We start from the raw sequence: 23729 nt of genomic DNA, 5'->3' as shown, positions 1-23729 counted from the left end.
AACAACAACAACAGTACTAAGTTTTGTTGGTTGGCGGAAGAATATATGATAAGTGGATGGTATCTACCCAGGGGGGCTTGATAAGTGGGTAATAATATATGATAAGTGGGTGGTACCTACCCAGTTGGGCTTGATAAGTGGGTAATAATATATGATAAGTGGGTGGTACCTACCCAGTTGGGCTTGATAAGTGGGTAATAATATATGATAAGTGGGTGGTACCTACCCAGTTGGGCTTGATAAGTGGGTAATAATATATGATAAGTGGGTGGTACCTACCCAAGCGGGCTTGCTCAAAGCCCAGTAAGTAACTTAACTGTAATTTATAGCTGAACATAATTTCTTGGCTAAGGTAATATAATAAATAATAAAGTATATCTGCTTTGTGTGTTTTCGTGTTTATATAAATATGTTTTGACTATGAGTGTGCATGTGTGAATTTATCTGATATAGAGATAATTTAGATTGACCTCTGATTGACATTTCATACAAAAACTGGCAAGAAATAATCTTATATAGAAAACAAAATAATATTTAATATTGAACATATTACAATCGAAAACTTCAACACATATTGTATTCAATATTTAAACAATAAAAAAGTAACTTCCAGTAACGTTACCGTTTCTAAAGTAAAATATTTAAAGGTTATATTAATATTTCGAACATCCTTATCGTAGGGAGTGAAGGAGATCGCGTCTGTTTGTGACTGAAAAACGACGATGGCGGTAAACAATGTGTCAGATTTAATCAATACATCTACAATTTTTTTCAATACATCTTAAGTCGATTCCGTATAACAAAACATGAACGGTTTTAAGTACAAAATTTTACTTCACTTACATTGGAAACAAACCTATTAAAGTCTGACAGCAAAATAATACCAAATATCGCAGTATAAGTTAGTTAGTTTAAGGTTCAAGTTTAAGAGGCCGCCTCTTATACGAACGCCTCGTAGCTCTCTTCTATATGTATTTGATATTTAGTTTCAATAATGTAGGTATAATAAATAGTATTTGTAATGTATATATTTATTTATTGTCTAGAAATTATTTTATATCGAATTTAAATTATATTTTATATACAGTAAATATTGGCAACAATTATGAGTAATATTTTTTTATTACAAAATAAAATAAATAATATATTAAATATTTTCTTAAACACTTTCTCTAACACCGCACACCCTGTATATCATTTTTAAATTGGATGTTTAAAAACAAAGTTCGTTGGACACTCGCGACCAGACGTGCAGTGGCCGGTGTGCACGTAACAGGTTCGAATCCAGGAATTTTACTATAAATTGACGTCCCAAGTTACTTCTACTAAATTTAACGGTGAGCCTATTTTTTAACTTGTATTACTTACAAATATAATAAGAACTTTTTGAAAGTGTTGGTGAAAACTGAGTTACAGTTTATGAGTTCCCACATTAAATATATGTTTAAACACATTTGTCGTTGGTTTGGTTAGTTGGTTAATAAAACTTTTGGTGAATAACTTTTCGATATTTATAATATTATAATTCATATACGTATCGACTGATATCTGTTCTTGTAAACATTGTAACAATAATTATTAATATTGATAATTATATTTGTTGTATTTATATGTTTATTATAACTAGTGTTTACCCAGATATCGAAATCTATCATAATTCGTTACTGAAAATTGGACTATTTCGTTTTTCTTTTCTACTTATACCCAATACTTTTATTTATAGCTTTAAAGCTACAATAACTAAGCTAAAAGCTGTAAGGTATAAGGAAAATCGTCCGTCGTTGGTCTAAATATGCACAGTTAAAGTATATAAATGCAGAAAGTATATAATATGCATTATAAATAGATCAAATTAATAAAAATAACATCACGTATTACCATTTGTTTGATGCACACAAACATATAATTCAATTCAATTCTTAGTTTAATGGCTTTAGTTGTGCCGACAGGGCACAGATTATTTCGTCAATGACATGTTGGATGGAGAAGACACGAAAGAGATTGATCGGTACGGTTGAGGGAACAAACTTAATTATATTTTGAAGACTAGCATAGTAGCAATTTCCTTGTTAATCCTTAACCTAGACAATACAAATATTAAGGGTTAATAATAACGTAAATTAAAAATAATTGTTTGTACTCTAAACTATATATACTAAAATATAACAATCGATTGGACTATTCACAACTTAATTTTATTGCATTTAATATATTTACATAAAAAAGAACAAAATGGACTAAACATATACGTCAACAAACATTCAATATTTATAGGACGAGGGACTTTTGGAGGGAGAATGTCGTAAATCATGTAAAAGTTAAAAAGCGATGACGCTTTATTGACATTTACATTTTTTAATGACAAGGTATCATCCAGTTGAGCCTAATTTTCTCATATCTTTCCGATCAAAGTATCTTACACATATATTTATTAGCAATAAATGATCGTCGACATTCCAGTAATAAAAGATCACTAGTATAAATAATTAATGCAAATTAAATAAAATATATTATGATTAAAGTTAAACTTCGTATAAAACTCGTTTGTGAATTATATTCACGCAATAAATTACAATATCGTTCAGTTTGAATTTGAGTAAATAGCGTCAACCGAGGTTACTTCGGGTAGATATTACAGGAGGTCCGTGGAGTGTGCAAATATAAAATAATAGTTTTAGACTTTGCACACGTTAGTAAGGTAAATAACGTTCACTTGAAGCTCGCGTCCGCAAATAAAATAATTCCTTGCAGTTTGTTTAGTTGAGTTGATGCCGTCTAATAGATGCAGTTTGCTAGGAATTAGACATGGCGCTGTAACAAATTCTTCTATAATAGACGAAGAAACTCTATACTTATTTCTTTATTTACTAGTCATCTTAATCGATGATATTTACCATTGGAAAACAGTATGACGTTGACTTTTTAGTCTTAGGTGTGACTGCTGTGTAGGTACCACCCACTTATCATCATTCTACCGCCAAATAGCAATATTTAGTATTATAGTTCTCAAGGTTGGTGACGCATTGCTTGTATGAGAAATAGTCAATACGTCTTACAGTATCAATGTCAAAGTAAGTCGTCCACTTTTAGGTTTTACATTAGGTGGCCCATTTACCAGTACACATACTTATTAAACATAAAAAATAATCATCACTGACATTAGAAATAACGTATTTCATTACAAACTCTCATCCTCCATTTAACCCCCCATATCAGATTCCTCTCTTTGTATTCACCAACGTTCTATATGGAATTAATGTGAAAATTTCATCCTCTTAGAAACATTCGTTAAAGCGGTGCGTAATTCATCCGGTAATTTAAAAAAATATAAAGTACATACATACATACACTCGACGTACATCAGTTACATATAATTCTTGCATATATTTATAATTAAAGTAACTTTAACTCGCTAGTAGTTTATAAATGTTTAGTTTTTAAGTGATGATCATAAATGAAAAACCGTAACATTTTCAAGAGCGTGTCGTTTTGCCGATATTTGATATTGTACAATTTAGAATTTGTGTGATATTTTGATAATTAGCTGAGAGACTCCAGTGATTAGTATATCTATTTATTTCTATACTAACAATAATATATGCATATGCAACCATGTCAAACTTGAAGGAAAACATTTTGAGAAAACCAATATTATCCTAAATGTGTATACGCCAACCCACATATGAAAGAGGAGTTGAGTAGCCTTCAGTTCAATCGTGAGACATACAGGCACTTTTAATATAAAAGTAACAACTTATTTTTACAGGGACTAGGACTTTTGTCCTACTGCAAAGGTCTCCTTTTCCTTTGAGAAGGTTTAGGCGAATTCCTCACTGCCCTTGTCCTATCACTAGAATTAATCTTCTCTTGTGATCTGACAACGTCATAACAAATAATACGAGATTTTATTAAACAATGTCAATATCACCCACTACTGGATAGTCTCGTCTTTAAAATGAATCATTGAATCACTCTATAAAACCTTATTAATATTAATATAATGTTTAAACATTTTCGTCTCTGTCTCTCCACTGATAAACTCCCATTGCTGTGCTAAGGCCTTCTCTACCTTTGTGAAAAAAGGTTTTGGACACTTTTTTTAAACAATAAATTGAATATGAAATTTTCCATTTGTGTTATTCATTAAAATTCGTAGCGTTATAAAAGTTCATGGAATTTAATTAAATAATTATTATTCAATAATTAAAAATTATACTTTTAAATCATTGTTTATACAAAACAGTCAAAGCTAGTTCATAGTGCAATTATTTGCAAGTCAGTACCGGGTAATGAAGATTACCTGGTACGTGTTACATTGTTTTCTATATATTATGTTTTTTATAACGTAAATTAAATAATTCATTGCGTATTAATATTGGGGTATAAAAATAAACTTTCGTATTTCATAAATATATTATATGTTGTATACAATTGAGTTGATGTTTTGTATAGTTTTAATCGAGCGGTTTTAAGCGATCCGCGAGATCATTTCTGTTATATTATATAAAGTAAAGTAAAGTAAGTAAACTCCATTTTGAAGAAGGTTTGGAGTGAGTAGCATAACCTCATAGTTGTCAAGGTTGGCATTTGCAATGTTAAGAATGTTTTTTTTTAAAAAGGCCAAAATTATGGACAGTAACTCTTACCGATTTATTACTAGGGAATAAAATAGACTCGATTTCAAAACTTATTTTAATATGAAATACATTAGATCGGCTCAGTTCACAGCAAATTTAAGCGATAATCAGTGACCGTCAGCGTAGAAACGAACTATAGAAGATTCTGCAATAAGAAACTCAAATCTCACCGCATAACACGAACGTGAAATGTCTAAATGTGATACACGACATTGAATTTAATAATTACAAAATTTATACACTACACGTATCAAAATGGCGTAACACTCTAAGTCAGTTGTCAACATTTCACGAGTGATGTACAAAATTAATTGTTACAAAATCGCAAATCTCCTATGTCAAATACTGAGCCAAACAAATATCATGTATGAATTTGTTACTCTTAAAAAAAGCCAATCATTATTGCTAATTATAATAAAGAAATGTAATGTTTAACCAGATGGCACCCACAATCGTCTCAGATGACAGGCTGACGTCGGGTCACCGGCTATCGCATCCAGCACCTGGCGACGAAGTCCTCATCACCGGCATCTCTGGTTACTTTCCCGATTCGGACTCTGTTAAACACTTACAAGAAAATTTGTTTAATAAGGTATCGTTGTAAATTCTTAATATTCTAGCCAGGTCCATTTAATATACCTTGTATTACGAAATTCTGAAACTGTAGCAGGAGGCCCTTAATTACAACGACAGACTTACGAAATGTTGAGTTGAAATTGGTAATTTATTTGTTATCAGGTGGATCTCATATCGGGTGACAGCCGTCGTTGGAAACTGGCTCATCCCGAGATCCCGCCACGTACGGGAAAAATCAACCATGTCAACAAATTCGACGCGTCCTTCTTCGGCGTGCACTTCAAGCAGGCGCACACCATGGACCCTATGTGTAGGATCCTTTTGGAGAAAGCGTACGAAGCTGTCATAGACGCTGGTAAGTTAATAAGTTAAAGTACAGCTTTATCCATTTCAAAAATAATCATAACCAAAAAAATTTTTTATTCAAATTTAGTCAGTAGTTTTGAATTATTATTTAACAAGATTAAAATAAAATCAGTAATTGCTCACTGAGAATAGCATTATTTTATATTACATTAATCGTATAGATATATCCACTAACGAAACCGTGTTCCTACGTAAATTATCGGGGTGGTTTCGTATGAATGACACTGGTGCCTACAAGATGTCTGCAGTGCATGAGATGTTTAACGTTAGGATAGACAGCAAAGATGTTCAGCAACAGCCTGTAAATGTGCCACTGCTGAGGCATTTTCACCGTTCGAGGAAAAAATTTGGAGCTCATCTTTCATCTTCAAGTTCACATTCGCTCAACTAAGTATTACGAAATAACAAACTAAAACGTGTAAGATCAATTTTACAAATATCTGTCCGTAACTTAATAGAAAAAAGAACTATATAGTTTTTTAATTTACCTAGGAAGGTAATGTAGGCGTTTGTGTGTTGTGTTAGAACGTAAGGAGGCTTGTTAGTGTATATACTTAAACTGTTATAGTCTTAGATATTCTTCCAGATTCATTTATTAACACTATTTTCACATTTATTTTACCCACTAATCCGTGCTTCACGATACATCCCGTATTCTCCAAATCTCCCTATTATTCTAATTATTAAAAAATAATTAGCATTATAACAAAACACTGCCGCCGCGTTCGATTTCTTGACATTTTTTTACTTACCGGCCAGTATCGGACATTCGGCCAGTATTAATCAAAATTAAAATATTACATTACAACATATTCTAAAAATTGTCAATCATATTATTAATTAAATTATTCTAATAAATTATAGTTATACAATTTGTAAAAAAATAACTCTAACAATAGGGTATAAGTATTTTGACTGACGAAGGCTCGTCTCTCTAAGGCATTTTTGACGCAGAAGGGCGTGCCTTTATTAAATTTAATATATTGTACCTCTTCCCACATTTATTATACAAGCAGTGCTCTGCCCAAAGGTTGCTTGGGAGTGATCGTTGTTGTAGCGATAAGTCCAAATATTAAGTTTGAAGTATTGGTGTGCAATAAAGAATAAATAAATAAATAATATTTTCATGCAGAATAATAAAATGTAAATCTGTTATTTTTTTTTTTTGGTTTTTATTTTCGTCAAAATGGCACGGATTATTTCGTCAATGTCACGTGCGATATAATTCTATGGAATATTATTTAACTTCTGACCTCTGAAGTCCGACTTGAATATTCATGGGAAAACGGAAAAAAAAAACGAAAAGTGACCTTTTCACCTAACTATTATTATGATATCAAACAAACCGTATTTTAAATCTATGTACGCCGTAATAAATATAATGAATACCGTCCACTATACGTATGAAAATTTGTTGCTCGATATAAATGACATTAAGTAATTATTCGACTTATAAAAGGTTTCACATATTTACGTTCTTTAAATATTGATATATATGTTATGAAACTATATGCGTCTGTACTGTGCTAATATCTGGCTTTGTGCAAGATCTTTTGTTTCGGCCCACTGATCGCATAATCGCCAAGCAGTTGATTTATTATTGTGCTCCAGTCTGAAGGATGAGTGAGTCAGTGTAACTAGACACAGGAGTAATGAAATCTTAGTTTTTGAGGTTAGGCGTGCATTGACCATTTATGGCATGGTTAATATTTTAACAATGTCAATTCCTTCGTGCGGTGTTGACCATTAGCAGCCTGTAAAATTCCCACTGCTGGGCTAAGGCCTGATCTCCCTTTGATGAGAAGGTTTGGAGCATATTCCACCACGCTGCTCCAATGCGAGTTGGTGGAATACACATGTGGCAGAATTTCGTTGAAATTAGACACATGCAGGTTTCCTCACGATGTTTTCCTTCACCGCCGAGCACGAGATGAATTATAAAATTATAAACACAAATTAAGCACATGAAAATTCAGTGGTGTATAGTGGCAATAATTTTCCTTATAACACTTTAAACAGATATTTAATTGTATTTAATATAATTAGTGTAAATTAAATACTGTTGTTTTTGTTAAAACATTTTTAATTACACTTCGAAAAGAATAATGATACATGAATTAATTAATTAAATGTATATTGAAATTAACCCAGATTATAATGAAACGTATTATTTATGTAGTGTTTGTTTTTAAAAATAAAAAATATTAAAAAAAAAAATTGTTACGAAATCTCTTGATTCAAGGACATTAGTTCATCTCATTCAATTAGTTGAAACACTCAATGAAACAAAATAGCAGATTCTGTGTCTACGAAAATAGACGTCTCGAATATCCGAATGCGAATTGAATCTAAGACCTCTGAATTCACGGATCAAATAGATTGAGTAGAGGGAATAGGAAAACTAGATCGTATTATGACTTTGAAACTACTCAATAGATGATCACAAGTTCGTTTATAATAATGTAAATAATAATGGTACCACCATTACCATATTAAACCTTTTATTTAAGAAATAATCAATTCTTTATTTGACTTCGGTAGTTAGTAAGAATCAAGAGATTTCGTAACAAATTTTTTTTTTTAATATTTTTTATTTTAAAAACAAACACTTCATAAATAATACGTTTCATTATAATCGGGGTTAATTTCAATATACATTTAATTAATTAATTCATGTATCATTATTCTTTTCGAAGTGTAATTAAAAATGTTTTAACAAAAACAACAGTATTTAATTTACACTAATTATATTAAATACAATTAAATATCTGTTTAAAGTGTTATAAGGAAAATTATTGCACGCGACGACAATACTTTTTTTATTTAAAAACAAGCAAACGTGTCAGTTGCAGGTAAGTGGTCAACACCGCCGAGATGGCCCAGTATTTAGAACGCGTGCATCTTAACCGATGATTTCGGGTTCAAACCCAGGCAAGCACCACTTAATTGTCATGTACTTAATTTGTGTTTATAATTTTATAATTCATCTCGTGCTCGGCGGTGAAGGAAAACATCGTGAGGAAACCTGCATGTGTCTAATTTCAAAGAAATTCTGCCACATGTGTATTCCACCAACCCGCATTGGAGCAGCGTGGTGGAATATGCTTAAAACCTTCTCCTCAAAGGGAGAGGAGGCCTAAGCCCAGCAGTGGGAATTTTACAGGCTGCTAATGGTCAACACCGCACGAAGGAATTGACATTGTTAAAATATTAACCATGCCATAAATGGTCAATGCTAACCTAACCTCAAAAACTAAGATTTCATTACTCCTGTGTCTAGTTACACTGACTCACTCATCCTTCAGACTGGAGCACAATAATAAATTAACTGTTTGGCGATTATGCGATCAGTGGGCCGAAACAAAAGATCTTGCACAAAGCCAGATATTAGCACAGTATAGACGCATATAGTTTCATAACATATATATCAACATTTAAAGAACGTAAATATGTGAAACCTTTTATAAGTCGAATAATTACTTAATGTCATTTATATCGAGCAACAAATTTTCATACGTATAGTGGACGGTATTCATTATATTTATTACGGCGTACATAGATTTAAAATACGGTTTGTTTGATATCATAATAATAGTTAGGTGAAAAGGTCACTTTTCGTTTTTTTTTTCGTTTTCCCATGAATATTCAAGTCGGACTTCAGAGGTCAGAAGTTAAATAATATTCCATAGAATTATATCGCACGTGACATTGACGAAATAATCCGTGCCATTTTGACGAAAATAAAAACCGAAAAAAAAATAACAGTTTTACATTTACATTTTATTATTCTGCATGAAAATATTATTTATTTATTTATTCTTTATTGCACACCAATACTTCAAACTTAATATTTGGATTTAAAAGGAGTTGCACTTTGCAACAGGCGGCCTTATCGCTACAACAGCGATCACTCCCAAGCAACCTTTGGGCAGAGCACTGCTTGTATAATAAATGTGGGAAGAGGTACAATATATTAAATTTAATAAAGGCACGCCCTTCTGCGTCAAAAATGCCTTAGAGAGGCGAGCCTTCGTCAGTAAAAATACTTATATCCTATTGTTAGAGTTAGAGTCAAACTTCAAAACTTGGTAGTTGAATATATGATGAGTACCTACCCAGATGGGTTTGTAAAAAGCCCGATTTGCAAAAGCAATTTTGTGCATTAGAACGTTGAGTACCTATGTATATATATTTCAGTAGTTTGAGTGTGTTAGATTTTTTTATAGAGAGTTAATACATTATGTCAGGATATTTTAAGAATAATTTCTATTTCTTTATTATTTTATTATATTTTAAGGTTATAAGACAATAAAAGATTATATATGAAACACAAATATTTAATTAGCCATTATAATAGCTGTAGTAAACGTAATATTGTATCAATTAATAATTGCAATAAAACCAATTACCTTAATCAAAATATACTTTATTCAAGTAGGCTTTTACAAGCACCTTTGAATCGTCATTTAACCAACTATTTAAAGTAAAGCTACCACCGGTTCGGAATGTAGGTTCTACCGAGAAGAACCGGCAAGAGACTCAGTAGTTACTCTTTTTCAATATCCAAAAATACAGTCATTTTAGTTAAATACAATTATACTAACTTAGTATATTGATAATTGCAAAAACACAATTCATATATTCATCAATAATTTAACAAGTAATAACAATTTTATTATATCACAAAATTATATCGTACCTTAAATGTTAGCAGCAGCTTGCTGGTCCAGGATCAAGTGAAAAGTAAACGTAAAGTGTTCTGTACCGAGCTTCCATCACTTATATAAGCCTCACTACAAATCACGTGACTCACAATATTGAACAGAAAACTCAAAGTACCCTCTTATTTAATATCAATGTTATCGAAACAATTCAAAAATACCTTAAATTAAATTATTATTATTACAGAATTGATTAAAACATACAATACATAGTGTAAGCCTTGTTTGTAATTGTCTAATTATTTATTTATTTCTTACTTAATCTGACAAGTGCAATGATGTATAAAAAAATAAAATACCTGATAATTACGAATGTAGTATATGTTATATGTTATTTCTAAGCACCATACTGCTTAAATATATAAGACATCTTTGGTGAACTACCAATGGTTTAATAAAAATATCGGTTCGATAAAAAGCTATAGGCTATACAGAACGCTCGAACAATTTATCTTAAAACAAACTTCGTTTAATTCGAGTAAAACGAACCTTGGCAATCTTTATTGAGCGACTACTTTTATCTTATACATTAAAACTTCTATTCGTTAATTATTATAACCGGATAATTCTCTTTGACCGTCTAATATTATTCCAAAGATATTCCAAAATTTGATCGATGATATTTGAAAATGGAAGAGTAGTTTTGAATTTAACTGAATAATGTCTTCCTAGGCACTTTTAAGTAATAGGTACTATTTCAAATATTTTTTTATTAATAAAAGTAAAGGTCGTCGGTCACCAGTAAAAATCAAAAAGATGAGAAAAGGGTACTCAACTGTATTTAATACGCTTCGTCCTCCGTCTGCTGTTTAAAAGCATATGATATAAAAGATTAGTAATTACACTGTACATTATGAGAGCAAGCAAATGTGAAATCGATCATCTAATGGTATATCGGTGATAATAACACCAGCTTCCCGGTCGGATAAGAGAAACATTCAAAAACCATTTTTCGCGAGTTTATTTAATAATCCGTAATATTTTTGCTAACGGTTCAAATGACAAAGTATTATAGGTAGTATACGAAAGTCCGGTATAGCAGATGGTAAAACGTTTAAAATTAATATATAATTAATGTTTATAAGGATTTATTCGAAGTAATTATTAAACTAAAATAAATTTTCTGTTATATTTTCTACATAAAATTGTTTACTGTGAAGTCAGACCACAAGTCGGAACGGTAAAATTGGGTTTTTCTGTAGAAAAAATCTCAGTGCCTCTTAAAGCACAGAACTTTTTCCGATCACGTCGGATTGTAAGAGTGCACATGTTTGCGCACACACTTGTGCAGTATTATACGCCATACGCAGCTGGCTGGTCTCCCTTGAAGTAGCCGTGACCGAAATCGGTCATGACTACATCACAGAGACTGTGTCCGATCCGAAAAACAGGTAAAGATTAATGTCAAAATGATTCGTAGTTGTTGCACAAAAAAAAAACAACTAATCGAAATTTACCTCATAATAACAATATGATAATGGTCTTTCACATAATTTAACACAGCTCGGTAATAACACCATGATAACATAAGAAGATCAAGTATGATCTCTCTATCCGGATCATACAACTGGGACCAATTCTACTAACAAATGTCAATTTGTTACTCAGTACACTTTGTTGGAATCGAATCGAAACGTATTCGTTGCGATTTTCCTGTTTAACTACTCATCAATCCAAATGTTTTTCGATCGTATTCGGTTAAGAATCGATAAGGCATCTTAAACGTTTTAAATTAGTATTGCTTGCAGCAACGATGGCCCTCGCGGGTATTGACGCAATGTGATTTCTGTCCAGTGCTCTGAATGTGAACGTGAAGCAATTCAAGAAAGCGCAGGTAAACGGTGGGAGTAGCTAGGACTCTAGGTAGCCAATTGCCTCGTCATCTATTTAGTGACACGCAGGAATGGATTAACGAGATTCCCGCTGTCCCTATCTTCTATCTAGCGAAACCACAGCCAAGGGAACGGGCTTGGGAGAATCAGCGGGGAAAGAAGACCCTGTTGAGCTTGACTCTAGTCTAAACGAGCTGGGGCCAAATGAATATCGCTTATAGCCGGGGATAATTTTTTGTGAGGAAAAGAGACGGAAACAAATCGCATCTGTTTTAATTAGTAGAATTGCCCAGTTTTCATATATTGTGTGAATAAACAATAGTATTAACATTTAATACACGAAATGTATAGGACTGTATTGTAACTATCTGATTAATGAGCCGAGACACAGTTTATATATTAATTATGTAGTATGTCGTATCAATTCATTAGTTGGTTCTGTCAGTATTAATCAAATAAATAGAGCGGAATAATTAGTTACGTCTAATTAAGATTTGAGAAGCTGATGGATTAAAAAAAACAAAAATATTTGTAACAAATTTATATATTACATGATTATTAGTTTGTCGAAACTTAATCTATGATGACCTCCGTGGTCGAGTAGTGTGTACACCGGTTTTCATGGGTACGACACTCCCAGGTCCCGGCCGTGTCAATGTAGAAATAGTTCATTAGTTTTCTATGTTGTCTTGGGTCTGGGTGTTTGTGGTACCGTCGTTACTTCTGATTTTCCATAACACGAGTGCTTTATCTGTACTTAGGCGATGCTAGTAAACAAAGATTATATTTTATTTTCAACTTAGACTAGATCATTATATCCAGTTTTGAAAGGGAATGAAAAGACTAATAAAATTAGTTGTAAATTGTTTTTTAAGTGGTAGTAAGTTGTGCAAGCCCGCCTGGTTAGGTACCGCTCATCATAAATTCTACCGCCAAACAGTAACACTTGGCATAGTTGTGTTCCGGTTTGAAGGGCAGGTGAGCCAGTGTAACTACCGGCACAAGGGACATAAAAAGTTCTTACAGCGCCAATGTATATGGAAAAATAAAGTAAATACCTGTTCATACATATTATGTTTAGGAACAAGAAATAATCGACTTTAGAATATTTCGCTAAATGTTTCTTACAAAAAACGATTTAAAGTTTAGCCCGAAATGGTTTACATTTAAGTTACAATTTGCAAAAATGTATTCGTTTTGTTTACAGTTTATCAAAGAACTCTTTACACTTGAAGTTTCAAGGCTAATTTCGCTCTATATTTTGTTTATGATCTTTCGTTTTGTTTTATGATTTATTGCACAATAGAAAAAAATGTTCAAAATGCTTAATGTTTAACTGATTATCTATCAGTTAAAAGTGTAGGAATTACTAGGAACCGCTCATAAAAACTAATATATATTACGTAATAGGTATATAATAAAAATCACGTGACTATATTTTTTTAATTTTTAAAAATATTCATCTAATGATCTCGATGATTTGTGTTACCGAATAGTGTTTTGTTTTACTAGAAATATGTGATCATCAGTAAGGAATTCATGATTTGAATAACTTCTAAAAATAGTATTTGTCAACAGGTTTGAATCCAAAGGAACTGCGCAACACCAAGACTGGTGTTTTCATCGGTGCTTGCTTCTCGGAATCTGAGAAGACATGGTTCTACGAAAAAATGCAAGTCAACGGTTTCGGTGTGACTGGGTGAGATTGTGCAAGCAAATATAGATTGTATCCGTTTAACATTGAGTGTATATTTAAGTAAAACATAAGGAAACGATGAACACAAAATAATAATAATAATAATGTTTATTTCATCAATAAGCAACACAGTACAATAACATCACAAAGGTATGAAAAATAAAATAAAAAAATATATAAAATCATTAAATAGTATGAAACAAAGTCGCTTACCGTTGTCTGTCTGTCGCTTTATATGCTTAGATCTTTAAAATTACGCAACGGATATTGATGCGGTTCTCTTTAATAGATAGATTCATTCAAGAAAAAGGTTTATATGTATAGTACATGCACAATATGGTAGAGAAACACTGATGACTCTGGAGGTTTCTAAAGTGATATCTTTTTACCAGAAATAATGGCTTATTTGCGAAGCGATTTTAGGCAATACAGCATTCATCCTTATCCAATTACAATAAGTACCTTAAATTCATTGTGCATTTAGTATAGATCAATATGGCCTTTTACAGCATGTAATTTAAATGAATATTTTCGAAGATATTACAGATTTAAAACGCAGGGACATAGCGGTTTGTTTTGTCTAACGACTGAAAAACTGTGAACGTTGTAAGACATTCTGTAGTATATTTAGTATCAGCATTGCACCCGTGCGAAGCCGGGGCGGGTAGTAATGAAATAAACTCAATGACAAAAAAGAAAACATAAAAATCAAGAATACATTATCCTTTTAATCTTCTGTGACTTATAGGAATAAACCTTAAAGATCGTTTAATCTTACTAGCAAAGAGTTTTAACTGTGGACTTATTAATCTCGAACAATAATGAAGTAATACTGCGCTTTTACATTGAGAAAGTTTATGAACTTCCATTTCTAACATGGCGAAGTTAGTAAGTTGTTAATAATGAATATGGAAACAGTTCAATTCATTTAATCGATAGAAATTATTAAACTCTATGATCGGAATTTTGGTATGATGAAGTTTGTGTCATTTAGTTTTAGTAAGAGATTAAAATACTGGTGTGGAATTACAAGTGTATTATATATAATTCAGAGAATAGACACGCTCTTTATTTTCTACGATTTTTGTGGTCCCGTTACGACAAGAAAATCGTTAACTATTTTGGGAATTATTTTCTCGTATAGCGTTTGTTTGAATAAATATCTTGGAAGTGATTAATTGGACATTAAAAGTAACATAAATCACAGTTAACTAGTATAATAGCTATTTCATGTACTGCGTAATGATTTGAAAGTCAAAAAATAATATAATATCGTAGGCTGTTCGAATTCGATCGAGGCAATATTCGAGATCGGACTTTTGTCACAAAAGTTTAATGTTACATATATTATTTTTTAAATATATTATGTTTGGGAAAATAGAATTAATTCTTGGAAACAATAGGGTTTCTCATCAATAACTATTGAAGAGTTTAAAGTTTAAAATATTATTTTTAGCTGTTCCCGAGCTATGTTAGCCAACCGTATCTCCTACTGGCTTGGAGTTACTGGTCCTTCATATACCGTGGATTCAGCTTGCTCCAGTTCTCTGTACGCCTTGGAACACGCATTCAGAGCTATACGTGACGGCCATTGTGATGCTGCTATTGTTGGTGGATCGAACTTGTGTCTCCATCCTTACGTATCCTTGCAGTTCTCTAGGTATGGAATGATCTATTTCATACATTGCTGAAAGTCTGTTCTTGTTTTATTTTTATTGTTCTGTTTATGTAAATAACAAAGATTTATAGACTTTTTCGTATAGTCTTAAATCTATCTTCTCATATCTATTGAATTCATTTTACTATACCAAGTTTATCACCGATATTATGACTTAAAAATAGTAATTATCTCTATATGTTTTCCGAATATTTCTTTTAGACTGGGTGTATTATCTCCTGATGGAAGATGCAAGTCTTTCGACAACAGTGCAAATGGTTACGCCCGTTCTGAAGCAATTGTTGTTTGTTTGTTGCAGAAGGCTAAGGATTCAAGAAGGTAAGACTTCGAGTTGCTTTATTAATCCAAGGACTACTGTTAGGATTCCCAATAACCGGAGTTACATACCTCGCTTACTTGTAAATGAATATAAATTTGGTTGTTAGTGTATTTCGTCTATTTTTTGCTTTTTTTTTTAACTAAATCCATGTCTGTGGGTTGACATTATCAGGTCGATTTTCTCATTATATTCGAAATTTGAATATATTTATTTTAAAATATTTAATTGTATCAATTAATATTACACTAGAAACAAAAAAAAAAACAATCAAATATTTTTTTCTATAGTGACCATATGGCAAATGGTAAATATTATTAAAAAATTCGTTTTCTCAGGGTCTATGCCCAAGTCCTCCACGCTAAGACTAACTGTGACGGATACAAAGAGCAAGGTATCACCTATCCAGCTGGTAACATCCAGAAGTTACTCCTCAGCGAATTTTATGAAGAATGTTCCATTCCACCCAGCACCCTTGAATTCGTGGAAGCTCATGGAACAGGTATGTTATATATTATAGGAGTTTTAGACATTTTATTGTAATAATATTAATGGTTATTCGTACATTGAATGAATTATCGACGTTATAAGTGCCAGTTATGCGAAGACTTTGAGGAATTTTATTAAATATCTTATCTTATCTTTCTCCTGCAAATTTATGCTCAGATAGGATGGAAATTGTTGGTCTGGAAAGAACCTGTGACTTATACCTCAAACACAAAGTGTAGTTAGATTGAAAACTCTTTTTAAATAAAAATATTTATATTAATATAATTAACGTTCGACTTGTCTGGTCTTATTAAAAATGATGCATGTAATTCAAGTATAAAGTTTAAAAGTGTAATATTAAATTGTCCTTCTAATAAGGAGCAAAAATACAAAAGCGCATAAAAATAAAAAAGACAACGGCTAATGGGTAACGTTCAAAAGATAGGAAAACTTAAACAACGTTTACTTGGAAAGCAGTCTGACATAAAATTAAAAAGCTCTTTCATCACGAACTCAACTATTGTCGTCGACACAAAGGAACGAGATAAATTTTCGTTTTAAGAAAAATACGAGGGAATACAATGAGACCAATAAAAACATGTAAATAATTCTGTTGATTCGTACCGAATGGACGCTGAAATTGCTTTTTGCAAAGACACCGATGTCTTCCATTGGTTGCTTTTCATTAGAATTTATCAAACATTGTCTGACATAGAAGACTTAAAATAACATGTTTCACTGTTGGGTAAAGATATTGTTTCCGCTTGAGGGTAAGATGTTGAACTTTCAGACTATAATCATTTAATGGTGGAAACTGTAGCGGATTTCTTTGCGACATATTATGTAGGTTTATTGATAATGTTTTCCATGAAGGCCAAGCATAAGATTCCCGTTTGTTAACCATTGAGCCACTTTGGTTTGAAATAAGAATAAGAATGGTAAAATATTTAAGCTTTTTTTATATGGATGATTTAGAATTTCGTTCGTTTTGTTGCCTTTTTACATTTACAGACGTGACGTTGATGTGAGATGATGTTGCTTGTAAATTGTACATTTCCGAGTTTCGTTAGTTTCTTCGAGCTGGATTTTGCATCATATTTTAACAGATATTTGTTTCTGGACAAAGTTCAATAGAGAATTGAGATATCGATATATCGTTTCCAGTGATTCCGTTTGATAGACATACAGATAGATAGAGTTACTTTTGCAATTTTTAATATTAGTTAAGTTGTTTACTCGTAAGGCTCAAGTGCAGTGGTCACTACAAATGGCTGTTGTTTTAAATTTCACGGGTTCAATATCTGCTCTTCAAATCTTTTATATATTATGTAAAACAAGCCAAAATATCTGTAGACTATTTCCAGACTTGTGATAAAGCCTCCCAGTGGAAGTCGTAAAGTGTCAGGTTTATTTATTTGATATATAAAGTCAATCATAATCGACTCCCTCCCATCTGTACCACAAATAGTCAAGTTATAATAATTTCTCAATAGCCAATAACCAACCAAGAACTTTTTTCCCCCATCAGGTACAAAAGTAGGAGATCCTGAAGAACTTAAAGCTATTGATGAAATATTCTGTACTGGACGATCTGAACCTCTTATGATAGGTTCTATTAAATCTAATTTGGGACATAGTGAGCCGGCTTCAGGTCTTTGTTCTATCGCGAAGGTGAAACATACTTATTTTTTATTTATTTTATTTTATTTTTATTTATGAATCGTCAATATTTCAATTTCCACAACATTTCATCTTATCGAATCGTCAATATTTCAATTTCAACAACCACCGTTCCAGAAAACAGCGAGAAGAAATGGCAAAAAATCTTTAATCTTTTAAAAGAAACCAGATTTCCCCTAGTTTTCCGAATAATATACTGTCCTTTTATAGCTCATATAAATTCACTTGCATTGCAGTTTCTATACGATTACTGATTCTTTTAACTGATTATTATTTATGATAACTATATTATGTTTATTTTTTATATTTTTTATAATAGAAGCTAACTTATGTGAACCGTTTCTTGAAGATAATATTGTTAATAAAATTTATCTATTTTATTTAACACCAGAATATTGTTTCAGCTCTGTATCGCCTATACTACTGGATATATTCCTCCAAATCTGAATTTCCAAGTTCCAAGAGAAGGTGTTCCAGCCCTAATGGAGGGTAAACTCAAGGTAATAACGGAAAAGCAGCCTTGGAACAGAGGAATGTCTGGTATAAACAGCTTTGGCTTTGGTGGTGCAAACGCCCACACTTTGCTTAAGAACGTCGCGAGACCGAAGGTAAGACAGATTCAGATATTGTATTTAGTATAAAATGCCTAATTTCCCTGATCTTCTAGAAAATAAATAATTTTACTGATAACATCTAAAATGTGTCAGATTATAAGGACTTGAAAGTAACAGATAAATTTCTTACTATTAGTTTTGCTTTTGCCAATATTTAATGGGAAAAGTTTATTTAATTTAGTCCGGCTATAATACAATATTTTAATCAATGATATTGCAAAATTTGGGACGTAACTTGTTGAGTCTGCCGTGCTCCATTTCTGTCTATTGTCAGGTGGCAAACTGTCTAATTTTAATATATAATTTAGTCGTAATAATAATAGTAGCCTTACTTTTTACTTTAGACGAATAAAAAATAGCTCAGGGAATATATCACATAACGTCTTTTTATTCAAATGTCTACAAAATCTCCATAAACTATCGAAGATACAAAATAACATTTATTATATCTTGAGTAATTTATTTACAATTAGGTCAACAATGGAATACCATCGGATGATCTACCTAGATTGGTCTGCGTATCAGGTCGCACTGAATCAGCGGTAGCTAAGATTCTAGATGACCTTGAATCAAGGACAGTTGACGCTGAACTCATTAGACTTTTACACGCTATACACGGCGAGGACATCACCGGCCATGTTGTTAGAGGATACACATTGTTGAGTAAGCTACAAGTTACATAAACATAACATAATCAGCCTGTAAATTTCCCACTGCTGGGCTAAGGCCTCCTCTCCCGTTGAGGAGAAGGTATGGAGCATATTCCACCACGCTGCTCCAATGCGGGTTGGTGGAATACACATGTGGCAGAATTTCGTTGAAATTAGACACATGCAGGTTTCCTCACGATGTTTTCCTTCACCGCCGAGCACGAGATGAATTATAAACAAATTAAGCACATGTAAATTCAGCGGTGCCTGCCTGGGTTTGAACCCGAAATCATCGGTTAAGATGCAGGCGTTCTAACCCCTGGGCCATCTCGGCTCTCTAGTTATTGATTAGTAAAAATTTCATTTCATTAGGTTTTCAGCTCTTCAAAGTTAGCACGTGTCAAATGTGTTTCGTTACGGTCAAACGTTTTTGGAAATAGAGGTTATTTCAATATTATGCATGATATAAACTTAAAAATGAAGTCTAAAGTCTTGAACGTTTAAGAAAATATGTATTGATTTTTATAAGATCTCGCCGGAGCAGTAGTAGGTAGTAAGTAGCTCATAAGACTGCGGATCGGATAGTTCAGATATCGGATCAATATAATCCAATGGAACCGAAAACCGACACGACCGGAAAGAGTTCAGTCTGGACGACTTTACATACTTTCTGAGGCATTTCTGTCTTCTAGAATCCGCACTTCTGTCCTCTCAGTTCTACATCTGATCCCAGTTGTTACTGAAAATTTTAGGATAGATGAATAATTACACCCAATAATAACATCGGCCCGAAGTGTAGTTTTAATCCCGGACCACCGGATATGCGGACTTATGTTTAGGCACTAGACTAACGAGACACCAATTATTTATAATTGACTACCAGAAAGCTAAAAGAGAAATTGATAATTTTTTTGATTGAAATTGTTTCGATTGTTCTATATCTTAATACAGTTAAATAATATATGTATAACTTTTAATATTTAGATTCCACACCAAAAATGAGCGTGTCACTAGCTCGTAGCATCCAATACTTCTCCGGTGTTCGTCGTCCAGTGTGGTTCGTTTACTCCGGTATGGGTTCTCAGTGGGCAGGAATGGCTACCCAGCTCATGAGGATTCCTATATTCGCTGCTGCTATTGAAAAGTAAGTGTGAAAGCTATTACATGATTAGTTGTTATTAATAGATTATTTTTTATTTATATTGAACAATGTATTTACTTTATAATCATAAAAATTAACGGCCTTAATTAATCGTCGTTTACTTACTTAACCATTAATTTTTCACTTTAAGTTATCATTGATTTGATTTCGAAAGAAAAAGACACAAAAATATTTTATTTATCTTATATTACATTTATACATAAAGCTGCAAGACAGTTACAATCTATTGTAATAGATAAAGCCGCAAGACAGTTACAATCTATTACAATTTTTTTCTAATTAATAAAAAAAATGTTTATTATATTTTATCAGGACGTAACAAAAACAGTTATTAATTTTAAATAAATTGCTAATTCACTAATGATTCATAATTTAAATACCATAATTCATCTTCCATAGATGCCACAAAACTCTAGAGCCCAAAGGCATAAACTTGACCAAGCTAATAACGGATCCAGACCCTAAGATATACGACAACATCCTCAACTCCTTCATCGGTATCGCCGCTGTTCAGATCGGTCTCACGGATGTTCTGAAAGCTCTTGGAGTTGAACCGGACTTCATTATTGGTAAGAATTTTACCATATTTTGGTAAGAAAAATTAACAAATAAGCTATTTGATAAGAACTTTTTATCTTCGAATTTGTAGCTAGTGCTGATAGCATACTGATAATGATTTTTATAAATTGCAATATTTTTTTACAGTAATTTTTTTAGAGACTTTGTTTTTTATTTTTAGGCCACAGTGTGGGTGAATTAGGTTGCGCGTACGCAGACGGCTGTTTCACAGCGGAACAGATGATTCTTTCAGCATACAGTCGAGGTTTGGCGTCAATAGAGACTCCGTTTATTAAGGGATCCATGGCTGCTGTTGGTCTTGGATATAATGATGTAAGTTCATACCGGGTTTATAACATAAAGTCTCATCTTAAGATATTTTGTCGATAACTACCGAAATGTTTTATCCAAGTAAGCACTAAAATTCATTTTATTCTTATCAGGTCTATAAGTTATTAATCGACAAAAAGTTACATATTATTCATAAAATAGGTGGGTAAACTGATAAATGGCTAAACTAATGGTAAGTGGTCCCACATAGAAATTGAAACTAAGAATTTCTTAACATTATTTTTTACACCTTTTGTTTATTGAGCTTCACAATTAGCTCGCACACTGCTACATTGGATCACTCACCTTTAAAATCGGAGCACAAAAATAGCTGTTTGGCGGTATTACGTGTGATGACTTTTGGGCATTTGCGCTCATTTAGGTAGCGACTATCCACATGGGTTTGTACATAGCCAACGTCAAGTACAGAGCCCTATCACAAAATAGTCTATCTTTTAATCAAACGAAATTTCTACGTGATCAAGTACTTTATAATTTTTTTGGTAAATCACTTTTTTTTGTTTAAAAAATCAGATAAAAACGATAATTCCACCTGAAATTGAAGTGGCTTGCCACAATGGCCCGGACTCCAGCACGATTTCTGGACCAGCGGATAAAATGAAGGCTTTTGTTACCAAACTCGTAGCGCAAGGAGTGTTTGCCAAGGAGGTGCCGTGCTCTAACATCGCCTACCATTCTAGATATATCGCTGAAGCTGGTGAGTTTGCATATAGTTTGACCGTAATATAAATATTATTTAAAATAAAAAATACCAGTAAGTACGGTAGATAAATAAAAGTTGTAAGTTGTTTTCTTACAAAATTTCTTATCATCTTGTAAAATGGTTAAAAATATAACCTAACAAAATGCTTTCAATTCCAACCTCATCGCTATCACTTATTTATGGAAACCAGATAAAGTAAATAAAGATCTACAGCTAAACAATAAAACCTTTACTTTAAATTTGAAAACAGGACCAAAACTTCTTAAATATCTGAAGCAAGTGATTCCATCGCCAAAACCACGTTCAGAACGTTGGCTCTCCACTTCTGTGCAGCAGGCCTTGTGGAAAGATCCCAAAGCTGAGATGTCTTCAGCCGAATATCACACCAATAATCTCCTGGTAAGTGCTGTTGAAGAGTTCACTGTTCAAATTAAGAATGTTAATTTCTTATACAAATAATTTGATTCGTTGTTTAAATTTTTAAGAAAAGACACGTAGAGTAGATAATGGGACAGAGGCATTTATGAAAACAAAATATTAAAACATTTAGTTAATTTAGAGAAAAAAAATTGTACTTTGTAAGAGATTTATGTTATGTGCATTTAATTCTTTACACGACATTTATATTATGAATGAATAACGCAAACGTTCTAAGAAATCTTGTAACAGTTATTAGATATAATTTTAATCATATTTCAATGAACTCTTATACGAAGGTTCTGAAAAATCAAGGTTAAAAATTACATATTAGATAAGTTTACTTTGCGATAAGTTTTGCTAAACGTATATACTATTATTTTAGAGTCCAGTGCTCTTCGAGGAGACGGCTCGGCTAATCCCTGCAAACGCAATCACTATAGAGATCGCCCCGCACGGACTCCTACAAGCAATTTTACGTCGATCCCTCAAAAAGGATATCATTAACATTCCTCTCACTGAGAGAAAACACGAGGACAACGTACAGGTTCTCCTCACGGCCTTGGGCAAGTAAGTAATTAATTTTCCTGGATTCATTAATTAATAAATTCCAATAAAAGATTTGCAACTATTGAGGTCCAAGTTAACGTATTACTGATATACATAAATACAATACATAAAATAACTGGTTTGTACTTTCCAAAAGATAAGAATTATTATAGTTTTTGCAACGAAAGAAGCGATTGTGGTTTCGATAGAGTATTTATAAACTTCTGTATATATACTTGTTGACATTCAGCCAAGATATATTATACGTATAATTGTATTTAACTAACATAACTTTGTATTTTAAAAGTTTGAAAAGAGTAAGTCCTGATTTCTGTGTCAGTTCTTCTCGGTAGAAACAACATTCTAGTTCTGTAAAATGACAATTGAAAATTGCTAGTAAAAACTTACTTGAATAAAGATTGATTAAAGAATATATTTTGATTTAGATTTTTATTTTAAATTATTAAATTACAAAAATAATCTTTCCTAAAGGTCGACTGTTATGTAGTCAATGTAATCAGAATTGTATTCACAATTTTCAAGTCATGAGCTAATTCTTTGCTGTTAAAGAATATTCTGAATAATAAGTACGATATTTACAGATTATACGAAGCCGGTCTTAACCCTCGTTTAGCCAACATTTACCCGACCATAAAATTCCCCGTCTCGCAAGGAACTCCCATGCTCTCACACCTCGTCGAATGGGAACACAGTGAGGACTGGTGAGTTAATTA

General features: G+C 32.3%; 1 protein-coding gene across 1 annotated transcript in view; it reads left to right on the top strand.

Annotated features, from left to right (window-relative positions):
• Positions 1–1244: 1244 nt before the first annotated feature.
• Positions 1245–23729, top strand: part of Fasn3 (Fatty acid synthase 3) — a 38369-nt gene continuing 15884 nt past the window's right edge. Inside the window, exons 1-17 of the mRNA XM_064218167.1 lie at positions 1245–1337; positions 5077–5229; positions 5376–5568; positions 13711–13831; positions 15285–15488; positions 15708–15824; positions 16161–16324; positions 17840–17982; positions 18396–18599; positions 19079–19268; positions 20240–20399; positions 20817–20986; positions 21157–21308; positions 21840–22023; positions 22280–22428; positions 22832–23016; positions 23598–23717. Coding sequence (XP_064074237.1) covers positions 5077–5229; positions 5376–5568; positions 13711–13831; positions 15285–15488; positions 15708–15824; positions 16161–16324; positions 17840–17982; positions 18396–18599; positions 19079–19268; positions 20240–20399; positions 20817–20986; positions 21157–21308; positions 21840–22023; positions 22280–22428; positions 22832–23016; positions 23598–23717 — 2609 coding nt within the window. The 5' untranslated portion in view covers positions 1245–1337. The remainder of the gene's footprint in view (positions 1338–5076; positions 5230–5375; positions 5569–13710; positions 13832–15284; positions 15489–15707; positions 15825–16160; positions 16325–17839; positions 17983–18395; positions 18600–19078; positions 19269–20239; positions 20400–20816; positions 20987–21156; positions 21309–21839; positions 22024–22279; positions 22429–22831; positions 23017–23597; positions 23718–23729) is intronic.

Source organism: Vanessa tameamea, chromosome 21 (genome assembly GCF_037043105.1).
Source record: "Vanessa tameamea isolate UH-Manoa-2023 chromosome 21, ilVanTame1 primary haplotype, whole genome shotgun sequence".
NCBI classification, from domain to species: Eukaryota; Metazoa; Arthropoda; class Insecta; order Lepidoptera; family Nymphalidae; genus Vanessa; species Vanessa tameamea.
Note: the sequence above shows the minus strand (reverse complement) of the source record. Positions and strands in the feature narration are given on the sequence as shown.